This window comes from Falco cherrug, chromosome 8 (assembly GCF_023634085.1).
Source record: "Falco cherrug isolate bFalChe1 chromosome 8, bFalChe1.pri, whole genome shotgun sequence".
NCBI classification, from domain to species: domain Eukaryota; kingdom Metazoa; phylum Chordata; class Aves; order Falconiformes; family Falconidae; genus Falco; species Falco cherrug.
The window spans coordinates 18,319,351-18,347,303 of NC_073704.1; the positions used below are offsets into that span (position 1 = coordinate 18,319,351).

General features: G+C 41.2%; 1 protein-coding gene and 1 long non-coding RNA gene across 8 annotated transcripts in view; one reads left to right on the forward strand and one right to left on the reverse strand.

Moving 5' to 3' along the window:
* The window catches only part of AGPS (alkylglycerone phosphate synthase), an 82,922-nt gene extending 56,538 nt beyond the window's left edge, over positions 1 to 26,384 (reverse strand). The window contains exons 1-3 of one of the 4 annotated variants that reach the window (XM_027810655.2): positions 26,274 to 26,384; positions 19,827 to 20,016; positions 18,261 to 18,442 (exon numbers count right to left, since the gene is read on the reverse strand). In XM_027810655.2, the coding sequence (XP_027666456.1) occupies positions 18,261 to 18,268 (8 nt within the window). In that variant the 5' untranslated portion in view covers positions 18,269 to 18,442; positions 19,827 to 20,016; positions 26,274 to 26,384. Of the gene's footprint in view, positions 1 to 18,260; positions 18,443 to 19,826; positions 20,017 to 22,516; positions 22,618 to 24,470; positions 24,855 to 26,273 lie in introns of those variants that run through there. The other 3 variants (XM_027810657.2, XM_027810658.2, XM_055717673.1) reach the window with 3 other exon arrangements.
* On the forward strand, positions 1 to 27,769 carry LOC114016848 (uncharacterized). Of its 4 annotated transcripts, none has more exons than XR_008733437.1 (3): positions 1 to 327; positions 1,531 to 1,656; positions 26,248 to 27,769. It is a non-coding gene; the product is annotated as an uncharacterized LOC114016848 (long non-coding RNA). The 4 variants fall into 4 exon arrangements; XR_008733439.1 differs by having other exon boundaries at positions 5 to 327; positions 26,260 to 27,769; XR_008733438.1 differs by having other exon boundaries at positions 5 to 172.
* Positions 27,770 to 27,953: the final 184 nt, after the last annotated feature.

Below are 27,953 nucleotides of genomic sequence, written 5' to 3' on the forward strand. Positions count from 1 at the left end.
GGCAGCGGTGCTGCCGGCGGCCCCGTCAGGCGGCCCCGGCCCGATCCGCCGGGAGCTGGGCCAGGAGTGCAGCCGGGGCAGGGCGGCCTGCCCGGGGCTGTGGCCCGACCCCGCGCGGTTTTCTCTGCCTCAGGGAAAGGCCTTCGAAGGCGAGGCCTGTGTCCGTGAGCAGGTGCGCAGCCCGCCACAGCAGCCGCCAGCCCAGGCAGCTCGGGGCTTACGTGGCGAAACATGAGAGAAAGGAGGCTTTATTGGCGGTTTCTCACCTCTTGTACTATAATTATAGCCCCTGTAGATCTCTATAAGCAGCCTTGAGAGAACAGAGAGGTACGTGTTCGTTAAAGATGAGGATTGCCTAAGTTAATGATGAAATGCTAATTAACGTCAATAACATAGGTGGGTTACTTAAGAAATAGGTTGGTGAGGTGACAGATAATCCTACAGGAGTTACAGTATTGTTGACAGGAACGCAAGTACCTGGTGAGTGGAGAGCTGCAGAGCCAAGTGCCTCTGGCAGTTCTTCCCCCATACAGAGGCCTCTGATGATCTGCGCCCCCCAGTAAACCCACACCACGAAATGAACGCTGACTGGTGGGAATACATCCCCTTCTGTAGCTGAGGCAGCTGTGCCCTGTGAGAACAGCTGGAATTCACCCTGTAGCACCACTTTGCAGAGGAAGAAGAGCTGGGATTTAAGAGGAGATACAGATGTGACACCAGCCCCAGGTGCTGTCCGCTACTAGGAATTTACCTTCATGCACTGGAGCGCTTTGGTCAGCTTTGAATTTCCACTCAGAAAAGATGTGGAAACTGGAAAGATTTTAAAGTAGAACAGATGAGAAGAGGGATTTTTTCATCCGAGAACAAAAAAAGGCTGAACAAACTGACTCCCTTAAAGAAGACTAAGGAAGATAGGTTGTCAGTCTTCAAATATGTAAAAGACTGCTATGAAGTGAAAAAGGGAGCAATCAACCTGCCCTTCACGTCCTGACTATATTGGTGAGAAGTAATCATCTCAAACTGAAAGACAGAACTTCAGAATTACCATTAGACCACTTTCTAATAGCAGTGAAAATGAAAAACTGTTGTCATCTGCCTCAGTAGAGAACGAAGTCACCTTCATTAGACAGTATTAAGAACAGACATCATACGTCTATCAGAGATGATACCATTACAAGCAGTTCTGCTCAGGAAAAAGTGATGGGCTAGATGACCTGTTCAGGTTAATTCCAACTTTTTTCCTGTGACTTGAAATACCTCACACTGTTGAAGCCTACTCAGTTGTCACACAAGACCTACTTTCATGATTGGCTTTTGCAGTTGGATGGCACTGACCAGTTTTTTGGAAGTCTTGAGCCAGTAATATCTATGTGAATACTAATACATTTGTAATGACATTTTGCCTGTCATTGTTGCTTTATTTGTTCATTCCTGCCTTATATACTTCTATCCATGCTTGTGATGTATATGAAATAAAATCACATGAAATTCATAAAACTTTTACTTTCCCCTCTTTTGAATCTCTTTCAGGGACCAATTTCTCCCATGATACTTCAACATGATTCCTTTCCATTAGCTAAGCAACTAGCAGAAAGTTCTCCAGGGAGCAGCATCTAGCCAAAAGTTCTCCAGGGAGCAGTATGTAGTGCACAAGCGGTAAGACTCTGGTTCAGTTCCCTACTTCACATGCAATATTGGTGCCTCTTTGAGTCATAGCTCCCATATATAAACCAGGAATAACAGTATCTCCCTAGAGAGACTGATTTGAAGGTAAATAGACTAAGAACTGTGTGTCGATATAGGATCAACCCCTATAAGACCTACCAATGAAAAGCAGTACATAAAAGCCACCCAGGTATTATTACTATTTGTTTTGCTTTTATTCTCAGTGTTGTTAATTTATTTTATACCCTTTGTGTACTTTGACTAGAAAATAGTCTGTAATTTTCCTGGGGCAGGAATTGCACTAGTTGCAGTGGGGTCTCAGCTTTAGGTTAGGTTTCTGGTATTACTGCAACATAAACAGCTGTTCCAGCAGTTTGATAGTTTGGTTATGGAGTTAAATTTCCCCCCTGTGAATAATTTGTATACTAGTTTCTGGATGAACTCATGCATACCCACATTTAACTGTCTGCTGCTGTGGAGGCAGTCTGTAGGGAACAAACACGGGTCTCTTGACTGAGTTTCCATTCACATTGTTTACAGAAGTTCTGGATATAGCTGCAGGGACTTTAAGTCACAGTTATCTAAATCTTTCCACATTGCTGAACACTTGCAGAGAGATACTAGATTCATTGTAGTAGGCTTCAGATTTGCCTAGAATGTTTCTTTGTATCACAGACACTTGTAAAGAATAATAATGAGCCTATTGCTCATTTGTTTGGTCCTAATCATAGAGGTTCCCAGTAAAAAAATTGAATTCAACTAGTATCCAATAAGCAGTATTTCTCACCACCTCAGAACTTAATTCTCAGAAAAGTTCCCAATTAATTTGCAAGCATGTGTGAGGCTGGAGATTTAACTGGGGGTGGCAGAGGCATGGTGGTATGGTTTGGAAACCAGTGAGAGCCCTTGTCTTACACAGAGCAAAGGTATAGCTAGGCCATACACAAGCTGTGAAAACAAAGGACTTTTCCGATAAATTTTCTTGCCTTGAGTGAAGTTCTTCAACAGGTTCTTGAAAATCACCTAATGTAACATGAGAGCCCCTGAAATGTAGGTAACATGGAAAACTGATGGAAAACACATCCAGCCCCACAAGCTCCAGCAGCTTACAAGCTGCTGAAATAGCAACTGTACACACATCCAGAAGAGAAGGTAGACTACTATATGCAACTTAAACTGTAAAAAGAATTTTGACAAATTTCGAAAAAGCTTTACTGAAACCTAAGAAAGTTCCTGGTCCCAGCTGAAAATAGCAGGAATTGCCAGTGCTGTAGTACCTGCCTGTGCTGTTCCTTTACTGACTAAATAGCAGGGAAAGGTTGTGGGACTTTTTACTTATTTTTCACTTTTAAAGCAGCACAGCTTTGAGTTGTGAGATAATTCTTAATTAACCTCACTGCTTCTGGGGGCAACAGAAGAACATTATCATAATAGTAGCCAATGAGAAAACGAAAGTAAAGAATCCTTTGTGTTATAGAAAGATGAGGAATTAGAAACTTTTTTTCAGGAGTCTTCATTTCATGGCACTACTTGCAGGGTAAAAACAGAAGGAAACACCTACTTAAATAAGGTGTGATTTAGATGTTCTTGCTTTCTGCAGTGCAACTACTATTTAGATGTGATTGACAGTAATATATTAGGACACCTTTTTGCTCTGTACTGCTGTATAAAAAGCCACCACCTACAGAAGAGGTGGGGTTTTGGCCACCCTAGGTACAGGATGGGTGTGGGACATCCAGAGCTGAATCATGGGCTCACAAGAAGCTGATGAGGCAATAAACGGAGGAAAAGGGCATAAGCCCTTGATATCACCTCTGGATTAGTCATTTTTTTCACCAGAGGGGAAAAAAAAAAAAAAAAAAAAGGCTTACATCCATTATGAACATGTCATTCAACACCAAGTAATTCATGCTCTGGGTGGAGTTTTGTTGATATTTGAACGGGCCGAGAAGTTTTCCTGAAAGGAGCCTATTTATCTAAGACTTATTTAGTCTTTGTGCCATTTTCAGAGAGTCATCAGAAACCCTGAGGGAAAGGCACCACATCCATCCATCCACTGCCAGTTTACTGCAATATAAGGCTCAGCTTGCAGGTCCAGTGCCACAGAACGAGAAGAGCCCAGGGCTTGGAGCTTACAGCTAGGGAGAGGCCTGCAGGGCCTCAAGCCATTGGCCAGGATCAGCCTGGATTTGGAAAGGTTACACAAGGGTAGGAGGAACTGAAATTAGGGAAAAGGTCATAAAAGCCTGCATAGCATGGGTCATGAGTGAAACCTTGGATCTAGTGATCTCCAGCTAGAAGCTGACATTGTTTATATGGAAAGGATTAGTGGGCAGCATGTTCTCTCTTTAAACATGTAAAAAATACAAATGTTTTTGTACATGGTCAACTCTCTCCTGGTAAAGAGAGAAAGTATCAAAGATAATCAGCTATTTCAGCTTTCAGTCAACAGGATGATCTGAACAGCTTAGTAATGCTAGAGCTTAGAAGTAAGTCTGTATCTGAACAAGAGCTGATCACTGGGAAGCAGGTGCTAAACCCTTGTCCATAATATATTTTAAAATGCATATCGACACTTCTGTGAAACTGCTGTGACTTCTCTAAGCCTTCCACTGGTCTCCCAAGCCAGAGTTATTAGTAATACATTATTATTATTATCTATGTACTAGTAATAACTCCAGATATGACTTTTCTATATATCACATTTTGCATGAAAGGAAAATACTTGCTAAATTGCTAGTTGTATGCATGGATGAGCTGTGCATCGATCAGTTCAAGTCTGGCCTTTGCAAACTGAATGATGCATTTCTATTTGTTTCTTCCGACTACTTCTAGTAGTAAAACCAGTTAAACTCTGTCACTGGTAGCAATAGTGGCAGATATGTTTATCAATGTGCATGCTTCGCAGATTCCCAGTCAGTTCATTTCACCTTCATCAAGGTACATCAGTGATAAAAGGGAGACTAGGGAAAACATGGGCCCTCTCCGGAAGGAAACAGGAGACCTGGTTACCCAAGACATAGAGAAGGCTGAGGTACTCAACAACTCTTTTGCCTCAGTCTTCACTGGCAAGTGCTCCAGCCACACCACCCAAGTCACAGAAGTCAAAGGCAGGGACTGGGAGAATGAAGAACCGACCACTATAGGAAGATCAAGCTTGAGACAATCTAAAGAACCAGAAGATGCATAAGTCTGTGGGATCTGCTGAGATGCATCCATGGGCCCCATCCAGGGAGCTGGCAGATGAAGTGGCTAAGCCACTATCCATCATATTTGAGAAGTCATGCCAGTCCAGTGAAGTTCCCACTGACTGGAAAAGGGAAAAAGTAAACCTCATTTTTAAAAAGGGAAAACAGAAAGACCCAAACAACAGGCCAGTCAGTCTCACCTCTGTGTCCAGCAAGATCATGGACAGATACTCCTGGAAACTGTGCTAAGGCACACAGGAAATAAGGAGGTGATTGGTGACAGCCAACATGGCTTCACTAAGGGAAAATTATGCGTGACAAATTCGGTGGCCTTCTATGACAGGATTATAGCATTGGTGGATGGGGGAAGAGCAATTGACATGATCTACCTGGACTTGTAGAAAGCACTTGACAGTGTCCTTCACAACATCCTTGCCTCTAAACTGGAGAGACGTGGATTTGATGGGTGGATCGCTCAGTGGATAAGGAATTGGCTGGATGGTTGCACTCAAAGACTTCTGGTCAATGGCTCCATGTCCAAGTGGAGACCAGTGACAAGTGGTGTTCCTGAGAGGTCAGTATTGGGACCAGCACTGTTTAATCCTTTGTCGGCAACATGGACGCTGGGATTGAGTGCACCCTCAGCAATTTTGCCAATGACACCAAGCTGTGTGCTGTGGCAATCACACTGGAGGGAAGGGGTGCCATCCAGAGGGACCTTGACAGGCTTGAGAGGTGGGCCTGTGCAAACCCCATGAAGTTCAACAAGGCCAAATACAAGATGCTGCACATGGGTAGGGCCAATCCCAAGCACAAATACAGGCTGGGCAGAGAATGGAGTGAGAGCAGCCCTGAGGAGAAGGACTTGGGGGTGTTGGTGGATAAGCTCAACATGACTGGGCAACGTGCACTTGCAGCCCAGAAAGCCAGCTGAATCCTGAGCTGCATCAAAAGAAGCATGGCCAGCAGGTTGAGGGAGGTGATTCTCCCCCTCTACTCTGCTCTGATTACACCCCACCTGGAGTACTGCATTCAGCTCTGGAGCCCCCAACATAAGAAGGACAGTAGGGCCATGGAAATGATCAGAGTGCTGCAGCCCCTCTCCTATGAAGACAGGCCAAGAGAGTTGGTGGTGTTCAGCCTGGAGACGAGATAGCTCTTGGGAGACCTTACTGCAGCCTTCCAGTACCTCAAGGGGAACTAGAAGAAAGCTGGAGAGAGGCCTTCTACACGGGCATGGAGTGATAGGACAAGGAGTAATGGCTTTAAACTGAAAGAGGGTACATTTAAATTAGATATAGGAAGAAATTCTCTACTGTGAGGGTGGCAAGACAGTGGGACAGGTTGCCCAGAGAAGTTGTGTATGCCGTATCCCTGGAAGCGTTCAAGGCCAGGTTGGAAGGGACTTTGAGCACGTTGGTCAAGTGGAAGGTGTCCCTGCCTATGGCAGGGAGGTTGGAACTAGGTGATCTTTAAGGTCCCTTCCAACCCAAACTGTTCTATGATTCCATGATTCTTTCTACTGTAACGGCAGTCCTGCTGCATCTGAATAACTGAAGGGAAGAAAGGCAAGCTTCCTAGAAAACTCTGCGTAGAGATCTACAGCCCTGTCCAGTTTCAACTCTTCTGCAATGTATGTCAAAAGCCCATCAAGAGAAAAAGCTTTCATATTTATTTATTGAGGCAATTCAGTAAAACCATAGTTACCACATATGGCTTCCTGCTGCTTTGTTGGTGAAAGCAAGCATAATTTGACAGTCAGCTTTCGAGGTGTGTATCCCAAAGGAGCTCAAGTGTGTGCACACTTTTTTACTGCCCCAAGGTCTTCTCTCCTTCCCCTTTTTTAAGAGAGCTGTCAATTAAGGTGAAATGTAACTGCCCAGCCTGACAAGGGAGTTGTGTAGAGGCTATTTGCCTCTACACTTTCCTGGCTGTTGCAGCTCCTGTACACCTGCATTTTGTCTTGGTGACTTCACCTCATAACTATTCTCTGTTCTCTTTATTTACTTTCAGAACCTCATTTTTTCATTCCAGCTTTATGCCCTTCTGTGGAAGACTCTGGCAGGAAGTGTTGCAACTCTGAAAATCCCCTTTGGAAAAGGAGCTTTGTCTTTCTCACCCAGTTTATGAATTTCTGCTGAATAGTTGGTAGTTTACTTTTGAGACATTTAATTCATATAATTATGATACTGTCCTCATTTGGATGGTTATGTATGTCTGGACAGGAAAGATACCCTTCTATATTTTCCCAAAATATATTGCTTTAATAGCCAGCCGACAGTAGAGAAGTGTTCCATGGGGAATTGAGGCAGGAGAAGCTGGATGTAGTAAACACTAATCAGGTTCAACAATTTTTCCTGATAATCCTATATCCTGGCACTCTCCTGTCCCTTGTGCTCTAATGCATACGGAGGGTGAGATCAACTCAGGATACTGTTAGGATCATTATGTACGTCTAATCCTCCAGGGAGATACTGGAAGCTAGATTGTATTATAGCATTTTGTTAAATAATCCATTCTAAGTATGTAGTTTGATGCACTTAAATTCTTGCATTAAAATTTTCTCAATCTGTTACAATTTATCAGAATTTAGAGGAGGAAGAAGAAATGACCTAATAATGGCATTTGCTTAATTCTCTATTTCTCTTGCTTATGCCCCTTGACATATTATTGGTTATCTAACAACCATTTTTGTACTCCTGAGGGGTATATACCATATAAACTGTATTGTGGAAGAGAATGTTGTTTGGGTTTTAATTAGAAACTCAGTCCCTGTGTATCCTTTTGAGAAGATTGTAGGTATGACAAGAGCTTTACAACTTCTGGGTGAGACATAGCATCTTAGGAGGAGAAATACAAGGGTAAAGAGAGGGATGATTGTGCCTGAATGCAGTTTAAGTCTATTGGATTTTTACTTAATTAAAATAAGTAAAAGGTGCTGATGAAAAGCCTAGCGTATTTATGCAGTTCTTGACTGAATCTTATTACAGAATTCTTTACAGCTGGAAAATGGACACTTGTCAGATAACTTAGCAGAAATGTTTGACATATTTCAGTTAAAGCTGTAACGCTTAACTGTGGCTAACTCAAAAAAATCCTTTCCTAGGTCAGATAGCAAGGCAGTTTAACAAACAAATCAGCTGTTGCAAATCCTTCCTCAGAGTTTAATGAGAAGGAACAATTTCTTCTAGTGTCTATTACATTTTAAGACAATTACCTGAGTATCCTCTAGGGAATACCAAGGTATGCAACATCAGACACACAATTAAGCAATGTAATTGCATAAACACTGTATTTGGAACAGGCAGAGTGTTTGCATAGACCATGCAAAAACTGTTCCCAAATGGAAGCTGACAAATAATCATGTGACTCTTTAAAATGAGCAAGACGCTCTTTAAATGTGAGTTGTGTTTCACTGAAGTGTTTGATTCTATGATCTTGAGGGAACTCGGATGTCAAAGCAGAATGAAACATCTACAGCTTAGATTAAAACTGTTAACTCTGTCTCAATAATACTTATATTATCCTCATATGATCCTATATTACCCCATAATTAACTCCCCCACAATATTACAATTGTCCTGTAAAGGTAAGTTAAAGGAAAGTTAAGATTTTATAACTAATAAGAGAGAATTTTATTCAACATCTGAACTTCCCAGTACATGATAGGTGCTTTGTGAAAATGGTAGATGGAATACAACTACTCTGAAGCCTCTGCATTTGTTCTGACAAATGCAGGTGCCCATAATCCTTTTATAATTCAGATCCATAGTCTTTGAACACACAGCTAAGAGTGAATACTGTCCCTGCCATTAAGGTCTGCTAAGGGTGTGAGTTAAGCTGTGTCCTGATATCCTGCAGCAAAATTGCAGTTAATACACTAAGCTACATGCACTCTTCCCCAAACAGCCCCTGTTCTCCCAATCCACTGTACTTGTATCTTTGTTCAGCCCTCAGTGATACTCACTTCCTATTTAGTCTGCTGCCCCAAAGTTTCCTGTAATGCTATATTATTCCTTCCAGTTTGGCCCAGCTTTCCTCTGCGTTGCCAAATCAGAGGTGCCTTCTGACAAATTGAAGGTGCTTTCTCTGTGTGTACTACATACATACAAGGGACCAATACAATTCGCCTTCACTTTTAGAGACACAATTCAGGATCACAAGTTTAGGAAGACATTCAAGAATACATGTAAAGATGATGAGAATAGATTAGAGAAGTCAGGCAGTGTAGACAGAAACAGGTTGTGGTATTAGGCACTTAATGGTCTCTTCATGTGCTGTGCCAAGAGGGGATCAAGCCCCCTAGGCAATTACATGGCAAGATACAGAGGCAAACTGAATGGCTTTTTATGTGTTGGTGCCACAGAAAGCTTCAGTGGGAGACTGCCAATGCCATGAACTCAAGATAGTCTGTGCCCTTGTACCATGTTTCTTTCGTACCTTGGCAGTTCCTCGAGGGAGTAATGGCAAGGAGGAACTGTAGTCAGCAAAAGAGAAACCAGAGGCACAGAGCTGTGAAGAGGGAACTTAACCACAGGCTGGTGAGCACCATCCACCATGTGGTGTTGCACTCATGGCTAACCACAGCAGAAAGGGAGTGATTTCTTGGTTTATATTCAGATAAATTATCATTATGCCAGTACTATACCATTTGTTTGCTTTTTGTTTGGGGCAGAAGCATGCAGCTCCCACACCTCATTTTCATTCTCCTTTTCTTGGACCTGGATCTAAGCTCTTCAGTTTTGCCTCATCTGAGAAACAAAAACCTGGAGGAGGAGACAGGCTGAAGTAATAATAATGAGATCAATTAGTAAATGAAGGAAGTTTGAACAAATGTAGCCAATTCTGTCATTCTGTGAAACAAATGTTGATTCAACTATAATTTAGGCAAGGGAGCTAAAGACAGCTGAACAGAGTATTTGTATGAGTAAAAGCAACATTTCTGCTCAGATGCAAATCCGTTGCAGTTTTTAAAATACAGTTTTAACATCAGAGGTGCTAGTAAAAAGGGATGATTTTCAGGATTTTGCAGATTACAGCACAGTATATTAAGAGGAATGAGTGGCAATTTATCTGAATGTGGAACACTATAAACCGGAGCAGTTCAGCAGCTGCTGCACAGGCAGCTAAACTGTCTGTGATAAGAGCGAGAGCCTCCTGGAGAAGGGTAGAGTGGACAGTCATGGGTAGGACCCATTAAAAAGCATCATTACCTATAAGTAAGCAAGCACTGCTACAGCAGACTGAATCGTGAGAGTCACTAGCGGGCAGCCTGGTAGTCTATCTCCCTTTCACTTTTGGAATTACTAGTTATTTGTTGATTTTAATTTTTAAAATTTTGTTTCCGATGATGATGTGATTTGAAGTCATCTGCATATTTGATTATCGTATTATAGAACTTTAGTTAAGTATATAAAATTAAAGATTGCTTCAGCTGGTCGTGTGGAATTTACACCAGCAGGACACCTTAAATGCTCCTACTGCTGCTGCCTTGCCAGACCTGAGGGCTCCAGTCTCAGGCACTGTCAAGCCAATGCTGTTCACCAGTGCTTTGTTTCAATAGAGAAATGTGGTGCATACAAGGGATAACAAAGGCAGCTCCTTTTTTGAAGAACACAAAATAGATTAAGCTGGTCTCAGCTGAAAAGGATGCCATCAATTTAGACAGCAGCCTGCTCTTTCAGCTGAAAACATGGGAAATGGAGCAGCACAAATGGGTGAACGGCTTGATTCTCCAAAATATTTGTAAGATAATTAATCTCTACTGCTTTCTTTGTTTGATAGGGGACCAGCTTACTGCTCCATTACATGCAATGATATTGCTGAAGAAGGTAGGCATTTTCAAATGAGAGAAAAACAGAATTTATTTTCTCTTTAACACAAGATTCTTTGTGTGTTGAGAAGTAAAAAAACAAACTGTCCTTGTGTTCACGGCTCCTCAGCACGGCAGCACTGGAAGTGTAGGGGCAAAGGAACAGTTGTAAAACAAAGTGGGGGCAAAGAAAGCAGTGCCAAACTTTGAGGGAGAAAGTACTACTGTAAATATACCTAATGACTAGGCATAAAAAGAAGTACTGAGTGATTCCTCAAGCTCTTGTGAACTGAAAGCAGCTTGGTGAGAAACCTCAGGGCAATCATTCCCAAGCTTGCTGGAACAGCAAGACCCTAGGATAATAGCGTTGGCTCCCCTGCTAGAGCACTCCCTCCTGGCCAATGTATGGATTAGTTTTAAGAGGGCAGTTAAGGATAATAGTACAACCTTGTGACTGAAGGAAGAATAAAACTGTGATAATAAATTCAGCAGAGGGAGAGTTAGAAAATTGGGACATTTATCAGGACGATTGTCTTGCTGTGACAGTAGTTGTACTTACCCTGGTACAAAGCAGCTTGGGCCAAGGGCATTAAAACTGCCTTACCCATATTTAAATAACAAATTTCAGCTGGAATGGAGAGGGTAGACTCCTGGTACACAGAAAAGCAAGACAGAGCTGAAATGCCTGTTCTTCAGTCCATAATTTGAGTTTTTTCTTCTGTGTTTGAATTTTTCCTTAAATGGCTACAGATCATGTTTGTCTTTTTCCTCCAATAAGATGTTTAAATTCCTCATTTACTGCTCAGTACATCATTCAAACTCTCCAACTCTCAGAGCAGAAAGCACTGCTTTTGCACCTTCAGTGGAGAATGCTCTGCTCTTGGAGCAGGAATGCAGAGACATAGCACATTCCCTCTACAGAAAGCTTTTAAACAATTATTTTCTAGTAAACTGAAGCATGAATTTGTTTATCAGCAAAGCATTTTCTAAACACTTGTGTTTTAATGTCTAAATATATTTTATTTTAGCTTCTAATCAGTTTCTCAATACCATTAAAAAATTAAAAAGGAAAAATAATTTGCCTTAGATTTCTTTGCCTGGTACCATGTGTCCGAGAATTGCCAAGTGTTCCTGCCTTCTGTAGATCTTATTTGACTTGCACAGCATTGTTGGCTGTGTTAAAACAGGCAGACTTGATCCTTATGCCCTGTCAATCTTGCTTGAGATTTCAGTTATGTTTTCACTGGATTTAACATAAAAGCTTTCCAATTGGTTGGTTTTTTTTTTTCCCGTCAACCCTTCATTTTTCACTCCCTCTTACCTGTTGCCACCAGGGTTCTAAAATGTACTAAATGCTGGAGTAAGACTCCAGAGTCAGCAGCCCCGGTGCACAAGCATCTCCCAGACTTCTGAAGTGCTGAACTGTGACAAGCTGATCAGAATCAGTGCCTCTGCAGCAAGCTTTTGATACAGTGTCCTCAGCCCTGCAAATCCCTGCAGGTAGTCCCAGCACAAGCTAGACAGAGAGGCAGTGGGTCCTGGAGTCTCCACGTAGGGCAGACAATCCTGCCTTGTGCTGGAACACAGAAGCTGAAGCTGTACCCCAAAATCTGGTGACTTTTCATTTGTCCTACCAAATCTGGGGACAGCAAGAATCTTACATAGATGGCATCTCTATGTGAAAACCATTTAGAATTGTGCAATACTAAATTCTGATCTAAGGACATCTGATAAGCTGAGCAGGGTGGGTTAACAAGACATTTTCTGATCAGACACAGCTTAATCGTGTCATTGGCAAAGGACGGGGGAGTACTATTTGTGACCTTGGTTTCCAAAGCACAGCTTTCCTTTTACCCAGCAGATGGCCAACTGCTCTTGGTAACAGGAAATAAACCTAAGCAGAGGTTTTCTCTCTAACTTGTATAGCCCCACAGATGGACACTTTAAAGGAAAGGCAACTTTCTTAAAACATAAACAAAAAACCTACCATAACTTTAAACTGAAGGCCTGATTATTTTGTGCTCTGTGGTGGATCTCCCTTTTCTTCAGACAACTCTCCTTGAGTAGTAAAATACATGCAAGGCCTCTGGGAAGTGTAGCATGTACTCCAGGGATGTGTGGTTGTTTACTTCTACCATGCGAATGCGAAAGGCTGCACTAACAGAAATAGTAGGCATTTGCATCCCTGGGAAAGCTTAGAAATATTAAGCTTAATTACAGGAGACAATATGAAGTTTTCTTTAGTGAAAGTCTATCTGCCATTCCTCTTGTTTTTTCTCTGAAAGTTCATTGCTGTTTCCAAGAGCGCTGCAGGTTTAGCTGGATCCAGCTGCACCCACCAGGTGGTTGCAGTTCTGCCTAATGCCTGTGACTTTAGGTAGTCAGGGGGGCTTCCTAGATGGGAATGTGCAAGTCTAAACTTGAGGTAGTATTTTCTCAAAAGTTCACATTCAGGATTAACCCAGGGGCTTGGACATGGTACTGTATCGTTCAGTTACTCATCTGGAGGGGACAGGTTCAACTCGTGCTTAGAAAGATCCCTGATGTTTTGTCTCCCACTGTTAGCTTTTAGACAGTAGGTAGTTACTAGCGTGGGAAGACCAATGGACAGGCATCTTCTAGCATCAGTAAAGGTCTCCCAATGACAAAATGAACTAGCTAATGGAAAACAAACTAGGAATGGAAACAACAAACTTTCATCCATTGCTAGGATATTATGCAGTCTAACACAATATGGCAGCCATTGGCAGACACTCAAAAGCTGGAGCATGGGGGGCTTAAGAGGCTTAGACTGACCAGTCACAGGCTTTGCCAACCCACATCTCCAGGACCTGAGGACACAGTAGATGTCAGTTCTCCTCCCAGACCTGCGCTGTTGGCAGTAGCTTTCCCTCTTCTGCTTTTCCTGTAACTGTTGCAGCCAGCACTATTCAGTTGCCAGGGAGGTATGTACCCACCATCAGAGATTACTGTGGTACAGAGATTACATAAAACAGTTTCCTGCTTTATTTGATATAATTTCTAGCACATTTTGAATTACTGTTTTATTATTCCTCATATGTAGCCAATTAGCTTTTTCTGTCTGAAAATCTCTCAGACAGCAACACAGCAAAGGATATAAATTAAGTAAGTATGACTGTGCTAGAAAACTAAGAAAACTGGCAGGAATCTTACAGGCAGAGAAAGTAAATAAAATAGCATTAACAATTTTAGCAAAGCATTCCAGGTTTTGAAATGACGTCCTTTTCAATAAGCTTTCTGCATTATTTAAACACTGACTGCAATGTTATGTGCAAACAATTTTAATGTTTGCCTCTTACTGAAACAGGAGGTTATGTGACCAGACCACAACATACATGTTGCCTTTTGAAGACAAGTTTAATAAGCAGTAAAGTATTATAAAAGTATTGTTACAGGAGGAAAAGCTCTTTTGAATCATTCTAACTGCTCATTTCATAAGAGAGGGAGGTTGTTTAAACTCTGCTGTGGTACATTACGCATGTAAGCCATAAAAAGTAACCTCAGGAGACAGAAGCACTGCCTGCACCAGTCAATAATGGGCACCACAAATGTTTGCCTTTCAGAGGTGGCAAATAATACAAAATTTGCACTTACAAAGGTATGTGCAAATGGGCTAAGAAATGCCAAACAGGTGGATTGAAAGGTTTCTGACATGGAAAGCAACCAACCTGTGGGGAACTTCTGAACAAGTAAGGCCAAGTGCATGCCTCTCCCCTGCTAATGTTCTCTTCTGTTCCGCCCTTCTAGCTTGGCATCTGTTACCTTGATATGCTTTTAATACTTCCTGCCCTGCCTCAGGTGTCTCTAAGCTTAGTATTTGATTTTTGGCACTCTTTTCCCTATCTTGCTTATGCTTGTTTCAGGCAACAGCAGCTGCATGGAATAAATCCTTTGGGTTTTATAGAGCCATTGTTCAAAGCTTTGTTTAAGAGTGCTCCTACGTGTTTGCAATAGTAAACAACTAAAGAAAGAAGCTGGAACTAATAAAAACATAATAAAAAGGCAGAGATAAATACTGTTATACAGTGAAAGCAATTGGAAGTATGCATGTACAACCCCCCTGCTTTGGTTAGCACATTATGAAGGACTGATCATTTTTAGAGGAAGAGCATGCAGGGCTTATTTAATTCATGAAGATGTGTCATTGGTTTTGTGTTTTGAATCCAGTTTTGAATGAATACCACAGGGTAGAGACGTTAGATTCGCTTTCGTCAATTTGTAAGTAAATTTCACTTTAGGTCCTTTTTCAACCAAGTGACCAGTACTTTGGTGCATACTCAACAGCCTCAGGGGCGATCTGGTTATGTTGGGACTACAGTTGTTCCAAAGGGAATGTTCCAGCTGAAAAGACAAGTCTTCCCTTTTTTCTATCATAACCCCTTTTTACAGAAGAGAAGCATTTGGCATACAACTTCCCTGGCGACACCACACCAGCTCAGAGGATGCCTTGCCACTGAGCTATTCCTTAGAGTCCATATTGGACCTTATTGCTGAAAAAAGAGAATAGCTTGGCTATAGCAAAATTTTCTCTGTAATCTTGTTTTTTTACTGGCTTACTCACAAATCACTAATTAAAAGGAATCAGTCCTTAGAACAGATGAATTCAGAGTTACCAGTAGGACTTGCTATTTTAAGGACTATTTAACATTTTACAAGAAAGAAAAGGAAATGACAGTAAACATCTTTTGATAACCTTGCATATTCCACTTATATAGCCAACTCCTATTTTGTGAAAAGCTCTTTGTATCTTGTGCATTTTTATATTATTTAGAACTTCAGAACACAAGATGGCAGTGTACATTGTAGTGATTTCAGGTTTCAAGTTGCCCCTGCTACTCAAATAGAGCGTATAATACCATATTCAGTCCTCTGATAATCTGATTGTGTACTTGTAGTATTAGAAATAAACCTAAAAGTATTTGTCAACAGCAGAAACTAATGCAACTTGCCAATAAATGAATATTGCATGAACAAGTGTTAGGTAAAGCTTAACTCAAGATTTTATTGTACATAACAACACTTTGGAGACATTAAAAGCCTCTTATGGAACTCCTCAATTGCAATAACAAGAGGGTATCCCTTTATGAAGGAATGGAAGTTGGCTTAGTCCTAAGAGCTTCAGAGCAAAATTGGCTGCTGGGGAAAAGCACATAAGAGAGCTGGCAGCCTGAAATATGTGAAAAGCTCGGGGCTCTCAGAGGAGTAGTGCAGACTACTGAAGTGGAACGTGCTGAACAGTATCTAAAATTGAACAGGTGCCTTTCTATGAAAAAAACAACAAAGCAGACAACTGGCATGACAATTCAGAGAAAAAAAATCCACTAAGAGGCATTGAATTAGAGGATAGGTTTCTGACTGGGGATAAAACTGCTTCAAGAGCTACAAGGAGTCAGACCTTTCTGTGCATGACTTTAGAGAAAGCTCAGAGTCCCTCTGGGTACCAGTGGGCAAAGAGAACTGCAGTAACAAACTTTATAGGCCATGCTTTTCTTGCGTTGGGTTGAGTACTGGACTGAGCAGGTGTAGCTAAAACATTGTCTTGGCTGCCTTTCTGAGCTGAACTCATAGCATTTGTTTATGCAACCACAGCCTTAACAGAAAGGCTTGCTACATAGTAAAAAAAGCTCTAAGGAAAACAGTAATATTTCAGAGTATAAAATAATCCTGGAAAAATTATCCCTGTGGGATGTGTAACACTGACAAAATTCTAGGCAGTCCTGCTTTCTCCCTGGGGAATATTCAGGTGACGTTGCCTCCCTGCACCTGAACTCATGGCACTAATGGGCAAGTCAGACTGAGCCAGAAGGTCAAAACTCAACACCAAAGTTTGTAATTTCTGGCTGTTAATATATCCTAAATTAACATAGTTATTTGGAATTAGAACATGAAAATACATATTCTTCTCTCAGACAGGTGTGATATTTCTGTTTTTCTCTCCAGAATATGGGTATATTTGTCATCCTCCATTGTACTGAGCACTGGAGAACCTCACAGCAGTGTGAGTGGAGCATGGCATACAGAGCTTAACCAACATTTTTGATAGAAGGTGGAACTGGGAATGTTGGTCCCCAAGTCTACTTTTCTTGTAGTCATTACCCATGTGTAAAAATGCTGCCCTGTTCCCAATCTCAGTCACAGTAGCTCCAATGAAAAGTTGTCAGATTTTTCATGGTGGTTCACTCCTGTCATTACAATTGAATCGATTGCTGCTTGTTATTGCCTTATGTTCCCACACATAAATCACTGGGTCTAGTCCAAGACTTTTTTCTCTCTCTGAGTTTGCATAAGATTGAATTTGGCATTGATTCAAATCAAATAATTCAAATGTCATTTTTGCCTGGTATTTAAACTAAGGCTGGGTGTGGGTTCATGACTAAAATAAAGTGTCTTACCTAGCAGTTTCAGTCATTTGGTCTATTTGTCACAGTAGGTTACAGAAAGTGTGGCATGCACAGAATTATACATGCACTTTTCAGCCATCTAAAATGGAGGATAAATTGAACATGTCATGGTTCTAGGGCAGTAATTTATATTGAGTACAAGCTGGGAAGGGACCAAAGCCAAAACCTCAGATCTAAATTACCTTCAGTTCCAGGGAAATTTTAATCCAAATAAAAACTTCACAGCTGTTCATTATATAATTAAGTGAACCAACAAGAGACCATGTCTCAGCACTCCCAAATTAAAGAACTTACACCAAAACTGAAACGTTGTGGCAAAGTCCACAGACTCCCTACACGAGCCCTGATCACCGATGTTCTCTGCAGTCATTGCCACTTGACTTCTGCTGTCTGTTGTAACCACTCCACTCTCTGTTGGCTTTGCATATATCTCTGTTCTCTGTAAATGGACTTTTTCAGCCCGATAATGTTTCCTCATTGAGAGTGTGTTATAAGGATTCACAGACTCAAGATTTTTCATAGATAAACTATTGAAGTTGGTATCATGACCTTCTTTTTATTAGGGGTGCTAATGAAGCTAATCAAGGTTTGATTTGCAAGGGTGACACTTCCTTTTGGCAACCCAGGGAACTGCCTACCTTTCAAATCTCTATGAATCCAGAAACAACCAGTGTCCAGCTTTGAGAGGGGAAAGGAAAACATTGTCTTTTCTTGCTTCTTCTGCATGGCCTTCCCTACAGTCTGTCCCATCTTTTGCTTCTAGTCAAAACCCAAGCACTTTTTAATGACAGTCGTCAACCCACATAAACATACAGTGTAATTCCTTCTTTAGGTAAAGTAGTTCTTACTTTTCTATTCAGAATCATTCCTAATCCAACCTTCTTTAACCAGGTATAACCAATTTCCCCATAATCAAAGGTAATCTGCCCTCCTCCCACAATAAAATGTAGCTGTAATAGCCCACCCCAAGATTAAGCCCTCCCTTCCCAGTATTTCACAAAAACACCTCATTGACCTGACCCAACACAAGTCAAAATTAATTTCTTCCCCATAGTCCAAACCAGTAACTTCTCCCCAAAATAAACCCTTTTCTTGACATCAGATTGTAATGACACTTGCAAATTCAGGAAGTCATGGTACAGCAGAATGATAGCAGTCCTAGAGACACTTAACTTTTTCATTGACAGCAAGCATCATCCCTCTGCCTTTAATCAACCCATAGGGCATAAGGCAAGGTCTGGTCTATGAGCGGATGGAGTGGGAAATGTCAGCAGGCTGGAGATTGCTACCTTCTGGTCCAGCACAGGCACCCTGGCTCCAGCTGGGGCTTCGGAGATGTTCAGGGCAGGAAGCAACTGAGGAAAAGGATATTGGGGGTTATTGCTATCACCGATACATTTCCCAAGTAAACACTGATTGTAATAATGAAAATAAAAGGTGATATATTTAAAATTGGCAAAAGTAATACGCCTGCAAAACATGCTGGCCAATGGTATCATTGAGGGCAAGTGCTTAACAGGATTCAGTAAAAGGTTATACATACATATTCATACATTTGTGTGGGGAATTAGATTGGACCTGATAAAAATTCATAATGGATATAAATGTTCACAGTTCGGGGCATAAATCAGCCACCAGCCTGAGGTTAGAAAATAACTTCCCCTATAGTCAGCTGGTTACATAATTATCCATTATACTTGTGGAGGGGGGAAAGGAGGTTGAAGAATAGGGCAATTTCCTCAGAGACATCTGGGAATTACTATTGGCAGACAACTAATTTAGATTTGATCTGGTATGGAAGTTCTTATTACATCAAATAATGTAATTTAGAATTAAAGCATATGATTTATTTTGTATTTCTTACTTTTCATGTAATTAAGTTCATGCCTGAGGGTAGCTGCAAGCCTTTTCCTTATAAGCTGGCCAAAGTTAGTAAAATTCACTGTGCTGTATTTTCTCACAGAACCTCCTTAAAAACAGCTTCAAATTTTCCAAGGAAGTCAGGCAGAGTCCCAGGAATTTAGCCTGTTGAAAAGCTAGCCAACTAATATAGCCAACTTACTGTCTGTATTAGCAGAGAAAAAAATTGCATGCATGAACTGCAGTAAAAATCATATTCTGAAAAGTTCTCATTTTTGTTAAGTTTGGATAATAACATAAAAAGGCTCGCAGAGCTCCTGAACATCACAAATTATAGCACATGTGCTACTCCAGGCCTGCTTTTTCTGTCTGGTGTTTGTTGTCAGCTTGCCTAAGCAAGACATAAGTGTTCAGAAACTGTAAGTGAATGCAGGGAATCATTTACATTTGCTGCAGGGGCCACGGGATACTAGCTGCATTCTGCTATAGTTTCTGGAATTCATGTGACACAGTTACTGTAATTACAGCATAAATTATCACAATGGATGTGGGAAACTGAGGAACATTTATTAACCAAACATTAATATTAACCAGTTTTCACAAGAAAAAAGCGTGGTACCTGGCATAAGTCTGTCTTAAACATCACTTTGGTTCCTCATGCATTATACTAAGAACAGTGCACAGCAATTTCCCAGTGTCTAGAAGGTTCTAGAGCCACAATCAACACATGGTATGGTCTTACTAAAAAAATCTTGCTGTGCGAACTTGAGTGATCTCTTCGGACTGATTTATAAAAGGAATGGCTGAAGAGAAGGCAGAAGATGTAATGTAGTAGAGGGTTTTTTTAAGGTTTCAAATCATATTCTATAAAAATCTTACTTGAAAAATGAATTCAAGCTGGCTTTGCTAGGAAAGCTGTGAGTTGGTTGTGGAGCACGTCCCCTGATGGCAAGCGAGGATGCCCATCCCAGCTGGGGCTCCCCCAGCTTGGTTCCAAGTGCTGGAGGGGTCAGAGGCAGGAGGCCTTGCAAGCTCTAGTACCAGGCTGTCCTCATGCAACACACAGGGCCTGCAGAAGTAATGCAACTGCTTTATGTCTTTCTCAGAACAAATAGTGCAACAGCCTTAAGCACAATTAACTCTTAACAGTGGCAAAGTTATCAGCCCTGCAGCTGAATCTCAAATGAGGGTTATATAGATCAGGTGGGGTGGGCTTTGTTGAGACCATTTGACACCAGTCTTCTGCCAGCCACATACTCAGTTTTGTTGTCTCCTGCCTCCTTATGTCCTCCTGCTGCTACTGCTGACACCCTGCCAGCAGCAAGCTATTTCCCTGGGAAGCTCTCAGGCTGCTTACAGCCCAGCTGCCTCCTCCTGCCAGCTGCCTCCAAACTGCTGCTCCAGCTCCCACATAGGCTTCTCCCTCTCAAACAAGGCAGCTTACAGTACGCTGGCAACCCCAGTATATACTGGGAGCCTCAATACAGTGTTACAAAGACATACTATACATTGAACTGTGAGATGTTTGGGGTATGATGGATGTGGGTGTGAGGGCTGATTTTTTTGTTAATATTTTCATGAGGAAAATAAACTTCAGCATGCTGCTGACATTTACGGTTGTACATCGCAAAAAGCTGCCAATACTAATGAAGAGCGAATTACAGATGGGGTGTAAAAAATGGTACGCTCAAAAAGTAGTAGTTTTGATCTAGAATGAGGCAAATTGATAAACAGTGTAAAAATAATCCCAATAATTTTCCAGTGGAAGAAATAGTCTGAAAAGCATGAACTGGAAAAGAGAATGATGGTAAACCCTCCTTCTTCTGCCCAGGCAACTAGATGCAAGTATGCAGGGAATATGGCAAGGCAAAAGAGCAATGTAATTTTGGACTCCACATGAAAAGCTGTAACAGCACCAGGTTAAGTCATTTTCTTTGTGAATTTGGCCTAAAATACTCAGTTCTATACACAGCTTTATCAAAAATCAAAATATAAATAAGAAAGAGTTCTGAAAAAATCCAGAAAAACAATCAATGGCTAGAGACCAGATTTGTTTGGAAATACATGTATATGTTTAACTTGTTCAAACCTTTAAGGGTGATTAAGGGGAACCCATAAGGGACGATTCTTCTGGAAGACAGTACTTAGAAATACAAAGTAGGAAAAAAAAGGGTCAGCAGATCATAGGCTGCCAGAGATCCCAACACTGCTTTGTTAGCTACTGCTGCTGAGCAGCCACCAAATTAGTAGCAGATCCCAAAAGAGTGCATAAACATGAGGGTTGCATTTATATTCTGAGAATCAAGCTTACTTTTTGTTTCCTCAGAAACTCACTTTCAGAGACAAACCTCCCTGTTTCTACCACTTAATTAAATAAAAAGTAGGCATACTGTCCAGTGTAGCGCTGAAAATCACACTGATTGCTTGATATTGCTTCCTGTTCAAACACAGTCTTCATCCATCCCTGGGCCTACGTGTTACCCTCTCCCTATAGCACACTAATGGAGATGAGGAGTGAGGCTGATGGGTGGTAATACAATGTACATAATGACGTATTCAGGAGAGGAGAAAGAGATGCAAGTTAAGCTACAAAGAAAAAATAGAAGAACCAGGAAAAATATCAACAGACATATTGTGACTCCGGGGTTTCTGCATTTCTGACTGTTGCCTTAATGCTAAGGCAGAGAGGACACATCGACACTGGAAGCTAGTTTGTGCAACTTGTTCAAGGTATTACCTCTGCCGCCCAGCTAGCAGAGGCTGCATGAGCGTTCCTATGCAGCGCTGGCATCTGCCCTCCTGCCTATGCCTTGTCTTCACAACCCTGAGCACATCTGGAAGTTAGCACCCCACCAGATACATCAGGACAGGCTCAGCACTGATGGTTACTGATAGCTAACAGTCTGCCTGCATAACAGCCCTGTGGAGGAGAAGCAGAGCACCCTGTGCAACTGGCAGAACAGTATGAACAGAGTCAGCAGGTTGCTTAGATTTTAAACATGGTAAGTAAGGACTGCTTGCTGGGTTAGCAGAATATATGGGGCATGACAAGAGGCTGAAGGAGTAAACAACATACTGTATTCCTGTCATGTGACTGTCAGGAGGAAAATCTCTAAAAAAGAGAAAAGGCAAGAAAGGAACAGGAAATAACTTGGCATTTCCTTATTTAGTGAACACTTTTGTTACAGCAGAGGATGTACAGAATGATGAGTTAGAGGATAAGGAACGCATTTCCTAGAAAATATTATGAACTTATCATAAATTAAACGCTATTTGAGTTATTAATTCTAATTGTATAGTTACTGTCAGGATACTAAAATACTTTGATAGGACAGATACTCCACCCGATGTGTGTGTTCCCTCTTGCGTCAGAAAATGAAAGTCAAAGAAACCTCAGTATTGTTCTTGCTTTCACACTTCCTGCATTTTTTTGGGTGTGGAAGGGGCAACAAAAAAAATCCATGAACAATTATAGTATGCATCTGAGAAACTTCTAGGTTCTCTGAGCTTCTGGGAACACTTGAGAATTTAAAGGGAAGGATAGACAGGCAGAGGCTGGGCCAGCTTACCTATGGCATAAATGTATTCCAACATTTGCAGGACAGTTGGGAGTTCAACAGCATATCAGGCATGGGTTTCTGACTCCAAAGCACATGATGCACTTTGGACTCTGTAATATGTTTATTTATAGTTAGTCTGGCGTCAGCAGCTAAAGTCACAAAACTAAGTCTTGTAAAACTATTCCCAGTATATTCAGTGCAGTGCAGGTTGCAACTGTTTCTATTCACGGAATTTAACTTGGATTGTAAATTGCTATATATATAGGAACATTAATTCTGGAGTAAGTTTCTTCATCTATTTTAGCTTATTTCAATATGTAATTCTAGAATGATTATTCTATTCTAGAACTATTTCAGAATTGTCTTGGCTCCAGAAGGTCATAGAAGTGTCTTTCATTAGACACAGTGAAATTGTATTATGCCCTGGGCAAAACAAGCATTAGGATTCTAGTTGAGTTAGGAGCACAGATCAGATCATTCATTATCTGCAGATGCCAGGACATTAAAACTTTCAATTGTTTTCTCACCACACTGAATGAGGCAGTTCATTAATACAATTACCTCTGTATAATTGGAAACTAAATCAATGATGACTGCACGATTTGAATATTACTTTAAATAATTTCGTTTTTATGATGCTATTCTGTTGTACATGGTATCACCAAATAGCTTATTCATTTTCCTGCCTTTCTTTGAGAAGGAAGAAGCACCTTTTCAACATTTCTAGTTTTCTGGGACACAGTGTGCATTGCTTTTAATTATTTAGGCTGACACACATTAACGCTGAAAGTCCATAGTCCATAGAGAGTGAGACAAGAAGGAAGGACCGGATGGATTATAACTGCCCTGGGAAGAGGAGCCAGCATCAGAGGTCTTTGGCAATGCCCTTAAAGGGAAACAAGAATGTGGGGTAGTCAACCAACACAGAACTTGAACACTGTGAAGGATTTCCCCTGCTTCTTTCAGAGGAGCGCCTCTAGTCACTACCTGTTTGCTCTACTGGAAAGAAGCAGTTTTTAAAGTATTTGGACAAGTAATAGGGAAGACGGCCACAAACTACTCACTCTGTGTGACGGTCTGTTTGGATCTCTCAAATTTACAGGACAATGTACTCAGAAAATTAAACTTTATTTTATGAGCTCATTAGGAAAGAAAACAAACACAACAAACAAGGGTTCAATCCCCTTTGTACAGGCTAGTCTAGCATGTGAATTCATTAATTCATCACTTAAATCACAAGGTTTCTAACTCACAAGTTCCCTTAATTCGTAACTTGCAATTCATTAACTCGTAATGTGTGACTTGTAACTCGTGCATCTATGAGCAAAATTATTACTTAGCCAATGCTGAGAGTGCTTATCCTTCCTCCTCTGTCATGGTGCAGGTGTCCCCTGTATCATACTGGGAATCACGAACATTTGTTCCAAGACATATAACCAAATCCAAGACATATAACCATACAAGCTATTATGAAGAAAACTAACTCTATCCCAGCCAAGACCATTACAATCTCCACACCTTATTCCATACCATTTACGTCATTAGGTCCCACACTGTCCAATAGATCCTCATTAGTCCCTTTCCCCCTTCCCATCCTTTGATATATATACACAGGTATCATCCCCTAAGTCTATGGACCAGCTCTGTAAAATGTCCGCGAAATGTCCATTGCGTTCATTAGTCCATGCCTTGGGTTCTATCTGTTACGGTGGTCACTCAGGACAGGAGAGGTGGTGTGGTATTGTAAACCTTGTCCTCCACTGGTAGTGGTTCCTGCTATTGTAATCCTATAACATGCAACTTGAATCATAGGTTACAACAATTTAAAGGTATATGCATTAAAATCTCCGCCTCTGGTTGCTTTGGACACCACAGTGTACTCCTCCCCTTGCTTCTGCATTAGCACGGACTTATCCACAGACCTCAGTCCCTTAGAGGTGGACCTGCTCCACCACGGACTTACTCATGGGCCACAGTCTCTTCAGGGGTAATACTTGATGTGGCCTGGCCACAGCCACAGTTGTTTGGAGGTGTACCTCCTCCAGTGCAGCCTTATCCGTGGGCCACAGTTCCTTCGGCTGTGTTGTGGACTTATCCATGGCCACAGATACTTCAAGGTGTGCCTTCTCCAGTGCACTTAGCTTTGGGCTGCAATCCTTTCACGGGCATACCTGCTGTGGTGTGGGCATATCCGCAGCCACAGACCCTTCTGCTCTGACATGGACTTATCCACAGCCACAGACACTTGGGAATGTCCTGCTCCGGCATGGACTTGCCCGCAGGTCAAGTTCTTTCGACTGATTGACACTGGAGCTCCAGCCAGTCCAGCACAGTAGCACAAGAACAGCAGCGATACCCTGGCCATCAGCCAGCCCAGGCACGTGCCATTGCTGTTATCAAAATGCTCCCAGGCGTAGCTGGGTAAGATGATAAGCCCTACAGCAAACAGCAAGAGCAAAAAGTAGCCGCTAACGAACACTAGAGTCTAACATACACCAAGGCAAGTAAGCCCCATGGCAAGCACAGGACCTTGCCAATTGATAGCTAAACAGCTATAACAGCTATAAATTCAGTCTAGCAAACTCCAATCAACTCTGTCATTACCTCGAACCCTTTGAGCCCCATGTTGGGCACCAAAAAGGACTATTGTGGTTTATCCCCAGTGGGCAGCTAAGCCCCACGCAGGCACGTGCTCACTTTTCCCCAGTGGGTGGGGAAGAGAATCAGAAGGGTAAAAGTGAGAAAACCTGTGGGTTGAGATAATGACAAAAGCTGCACATGCAAGCAAAGCAAAGCAAGGAATTCATGCACTACTTCCCATCAGCAGGTGTTCAGCCAGCACCAGGGAAGCAGGGCTCCATTACACGTAATGGTTACTTGGGAAGAGAAACACCTTAACTCTGAAAGCCCCCCCCTTTCTTCTTCTTCCCCAGTTTTATATACTGAGCATGATGCCATATGGTATGGAACATCCCTTTGGTCACTTGGGCTCAGCTGTCCCAGCTGTGTCCTCTCCCAACTTCTAGTGCCCCTCCAAGCCTGCTCGCTGGCAGGGCAGCCTGAGAAACAGAGAAGGCCTTGACACTGTGCAAGCACTGCGCAGCGATAGTTAAAACATCCCTCTGTCATTAAAAGTTTTCATTGCAAATCCAATACATAGCACTATACTAACTACTTGAAGAAAATTAACTCTATCCCAGGCAAATCTAGTTCAGTAAATAATTTTTTTTAAAACATTTATTGACCAAAAAGTCAGCATGAATTTTCACTGCATGACAGACACAATAAGCTCAACAACTAAGAAATGTTCTTTATCTTGTTCTTTTATCAAACTAACTTAATAGGAGGTGAATTCTTCATTTTTAACGTTGGTAAAATGTGCACCCAGAATTGCCTGTACATAAGCATCTGTACAGTACAAAAAGCTCTTCTGAAAATTGTTATCTGTTGAGTAGATTAGGCTGCTATTGCAAAATGAAGGGCTGCAGAGTGATACTGTCATGACAGCAGTCCTTCATCTCTGTGAATGAAAAGGGGGATTGTGCAAAGTGCCTCCAAAAGCTTCTAAAATACTGCCACAAAGTGGCTAAGTTGTCCTTACAAGCTCTTTTGTCTATTTTAAATGCATTGTTCTCAAGAATTGTTCAACTTGAAAGCAAATTAATTTATAAGGTTAAGTCATCAAGGCATAACGAGACAGAAACTCTGACAATCACGCATTCAAAGCATTTCAATGTCAGTTTATTCTACAGGATGAGACACGTACCAGCAGAAGTCAAACCATTCCTGATTCCTTGGAGCCAAATCTGAAGTTGAACTCTCCTCAGGAAGAATTCATACTCATGTACAAAGTCCTGCCTCTTCTTGTATTTCCATGGTTCCTGGAAATGAGTTCATAATCCATATTTAGTATCTGGGATGTGGGAAAAGGTTGTAGGCATATGGTTTCTATTTCACTAGCACCAGAGACAGGGTCTTCTCCGTGAAGTGAAGAAAGAACCAGCTGCTGTACTTCAGACTGTATGTTAACCTCACCTAACTTTTAGCTGCTGAGGGTTGGGGAAGATGAATTCCAACCACTGTGGCTGAGAACATACCATCTTATGCCAACAACCAAGCAGGGATCCATCTTATGACTTGCTGATGTAAGAACGGAGCAGAGTCTGTGCCACATGTGAAGCTGATTCCAGGGTCCTTGGTTTACACCTCGTGCAGAGCTTTCTGTAAAATACATGTCTCCTTATCACTGAGTGAAAAGTGAGTTTTGTTTCACAGAATCATTTCATCAGTGTTTTTCTAGTGACATAACAGGGAAAAGCTTTAAAATTAAAGTTCTTATTAAAAACATAACATTGAAAAAACTTCTAGTCAAAATCCCAGATCCTCAGAGTCACTTCTCATTACCATCTCAGTCAAAATAGACACTGGTTCAAAGTTCAGAAATTCATTGTGGCTGGAATTCACTTGGCAAGTCAAGACTTGTCTCCAACATTTTTCAGAGGTTTGAAAGATTTTATTCCAACAGATATTTTCCTCCATTGCCCATTATTTGAAGGTACCCAAACTAGCAATATTTTTAAAATGTCTGTTTTCAGCAGTAGGTGGCACTATGAAGTTTCTATCTTCATAATTATTCTAATATAAAATAATGTAAAATGTTATGCAGATACATTGGAACGTCATCAAAATGTTAATAGTCCATTATCTGAAAACATGGCCAGATCTTTCAGTTTTCCTATAATTTTAAAAAGAGCATGAAAATATTTTAGCATAAATTCCAATAATAAAATGAATGTTTCTCTAAACATTACAATTGACAAAAAGTTTAATGTGAGAACAGGAATAATAAGATGTCTAATATAAAAATAGCAAACCAATAAAATTTAAAATTGCAGGTGACATAAGAAGCTCTCTATACTCTTTGTTACTCTTACATAAAGTACCATCGTGGGCTGTTCTTGAATATACTACTTCAGCTACTTAAAATTCCCTGGAAATTATATCTATCTCATTTGCATATAAACTGTAATATTACAACAATGGGTGTTAATGTATGTATACTCTTTATGTAAATTTTACAAGGTAAATGACGTATACTAACAGGGATACAGCAAATAGAAAAGCATTTAGATTTTTCTGTGCTTGGCCAAAAATTTGTATTTACAAGCGGAGACCAAAGCACTACATGTGGGCCTATATTCCTCTATGTATACTATATGGAGATGTTAACTATATCCCAAATAAACTCCAGGATTAGAAAGATGCAATGCTACTTGAAAAAATTTTCTTCAAAACGTTCCTATACAAAAAGCAGCTATCAGCTATCACACAAGCCTGTGTGTCCAGGTATTTCAGGTTGTCTAAAAAATGAAAATAAATATATTGCAAAAGTATTGCCCATACTTTTGTTTCAGAAAGCTCCTAATGCTATATACGTAATTTGTCA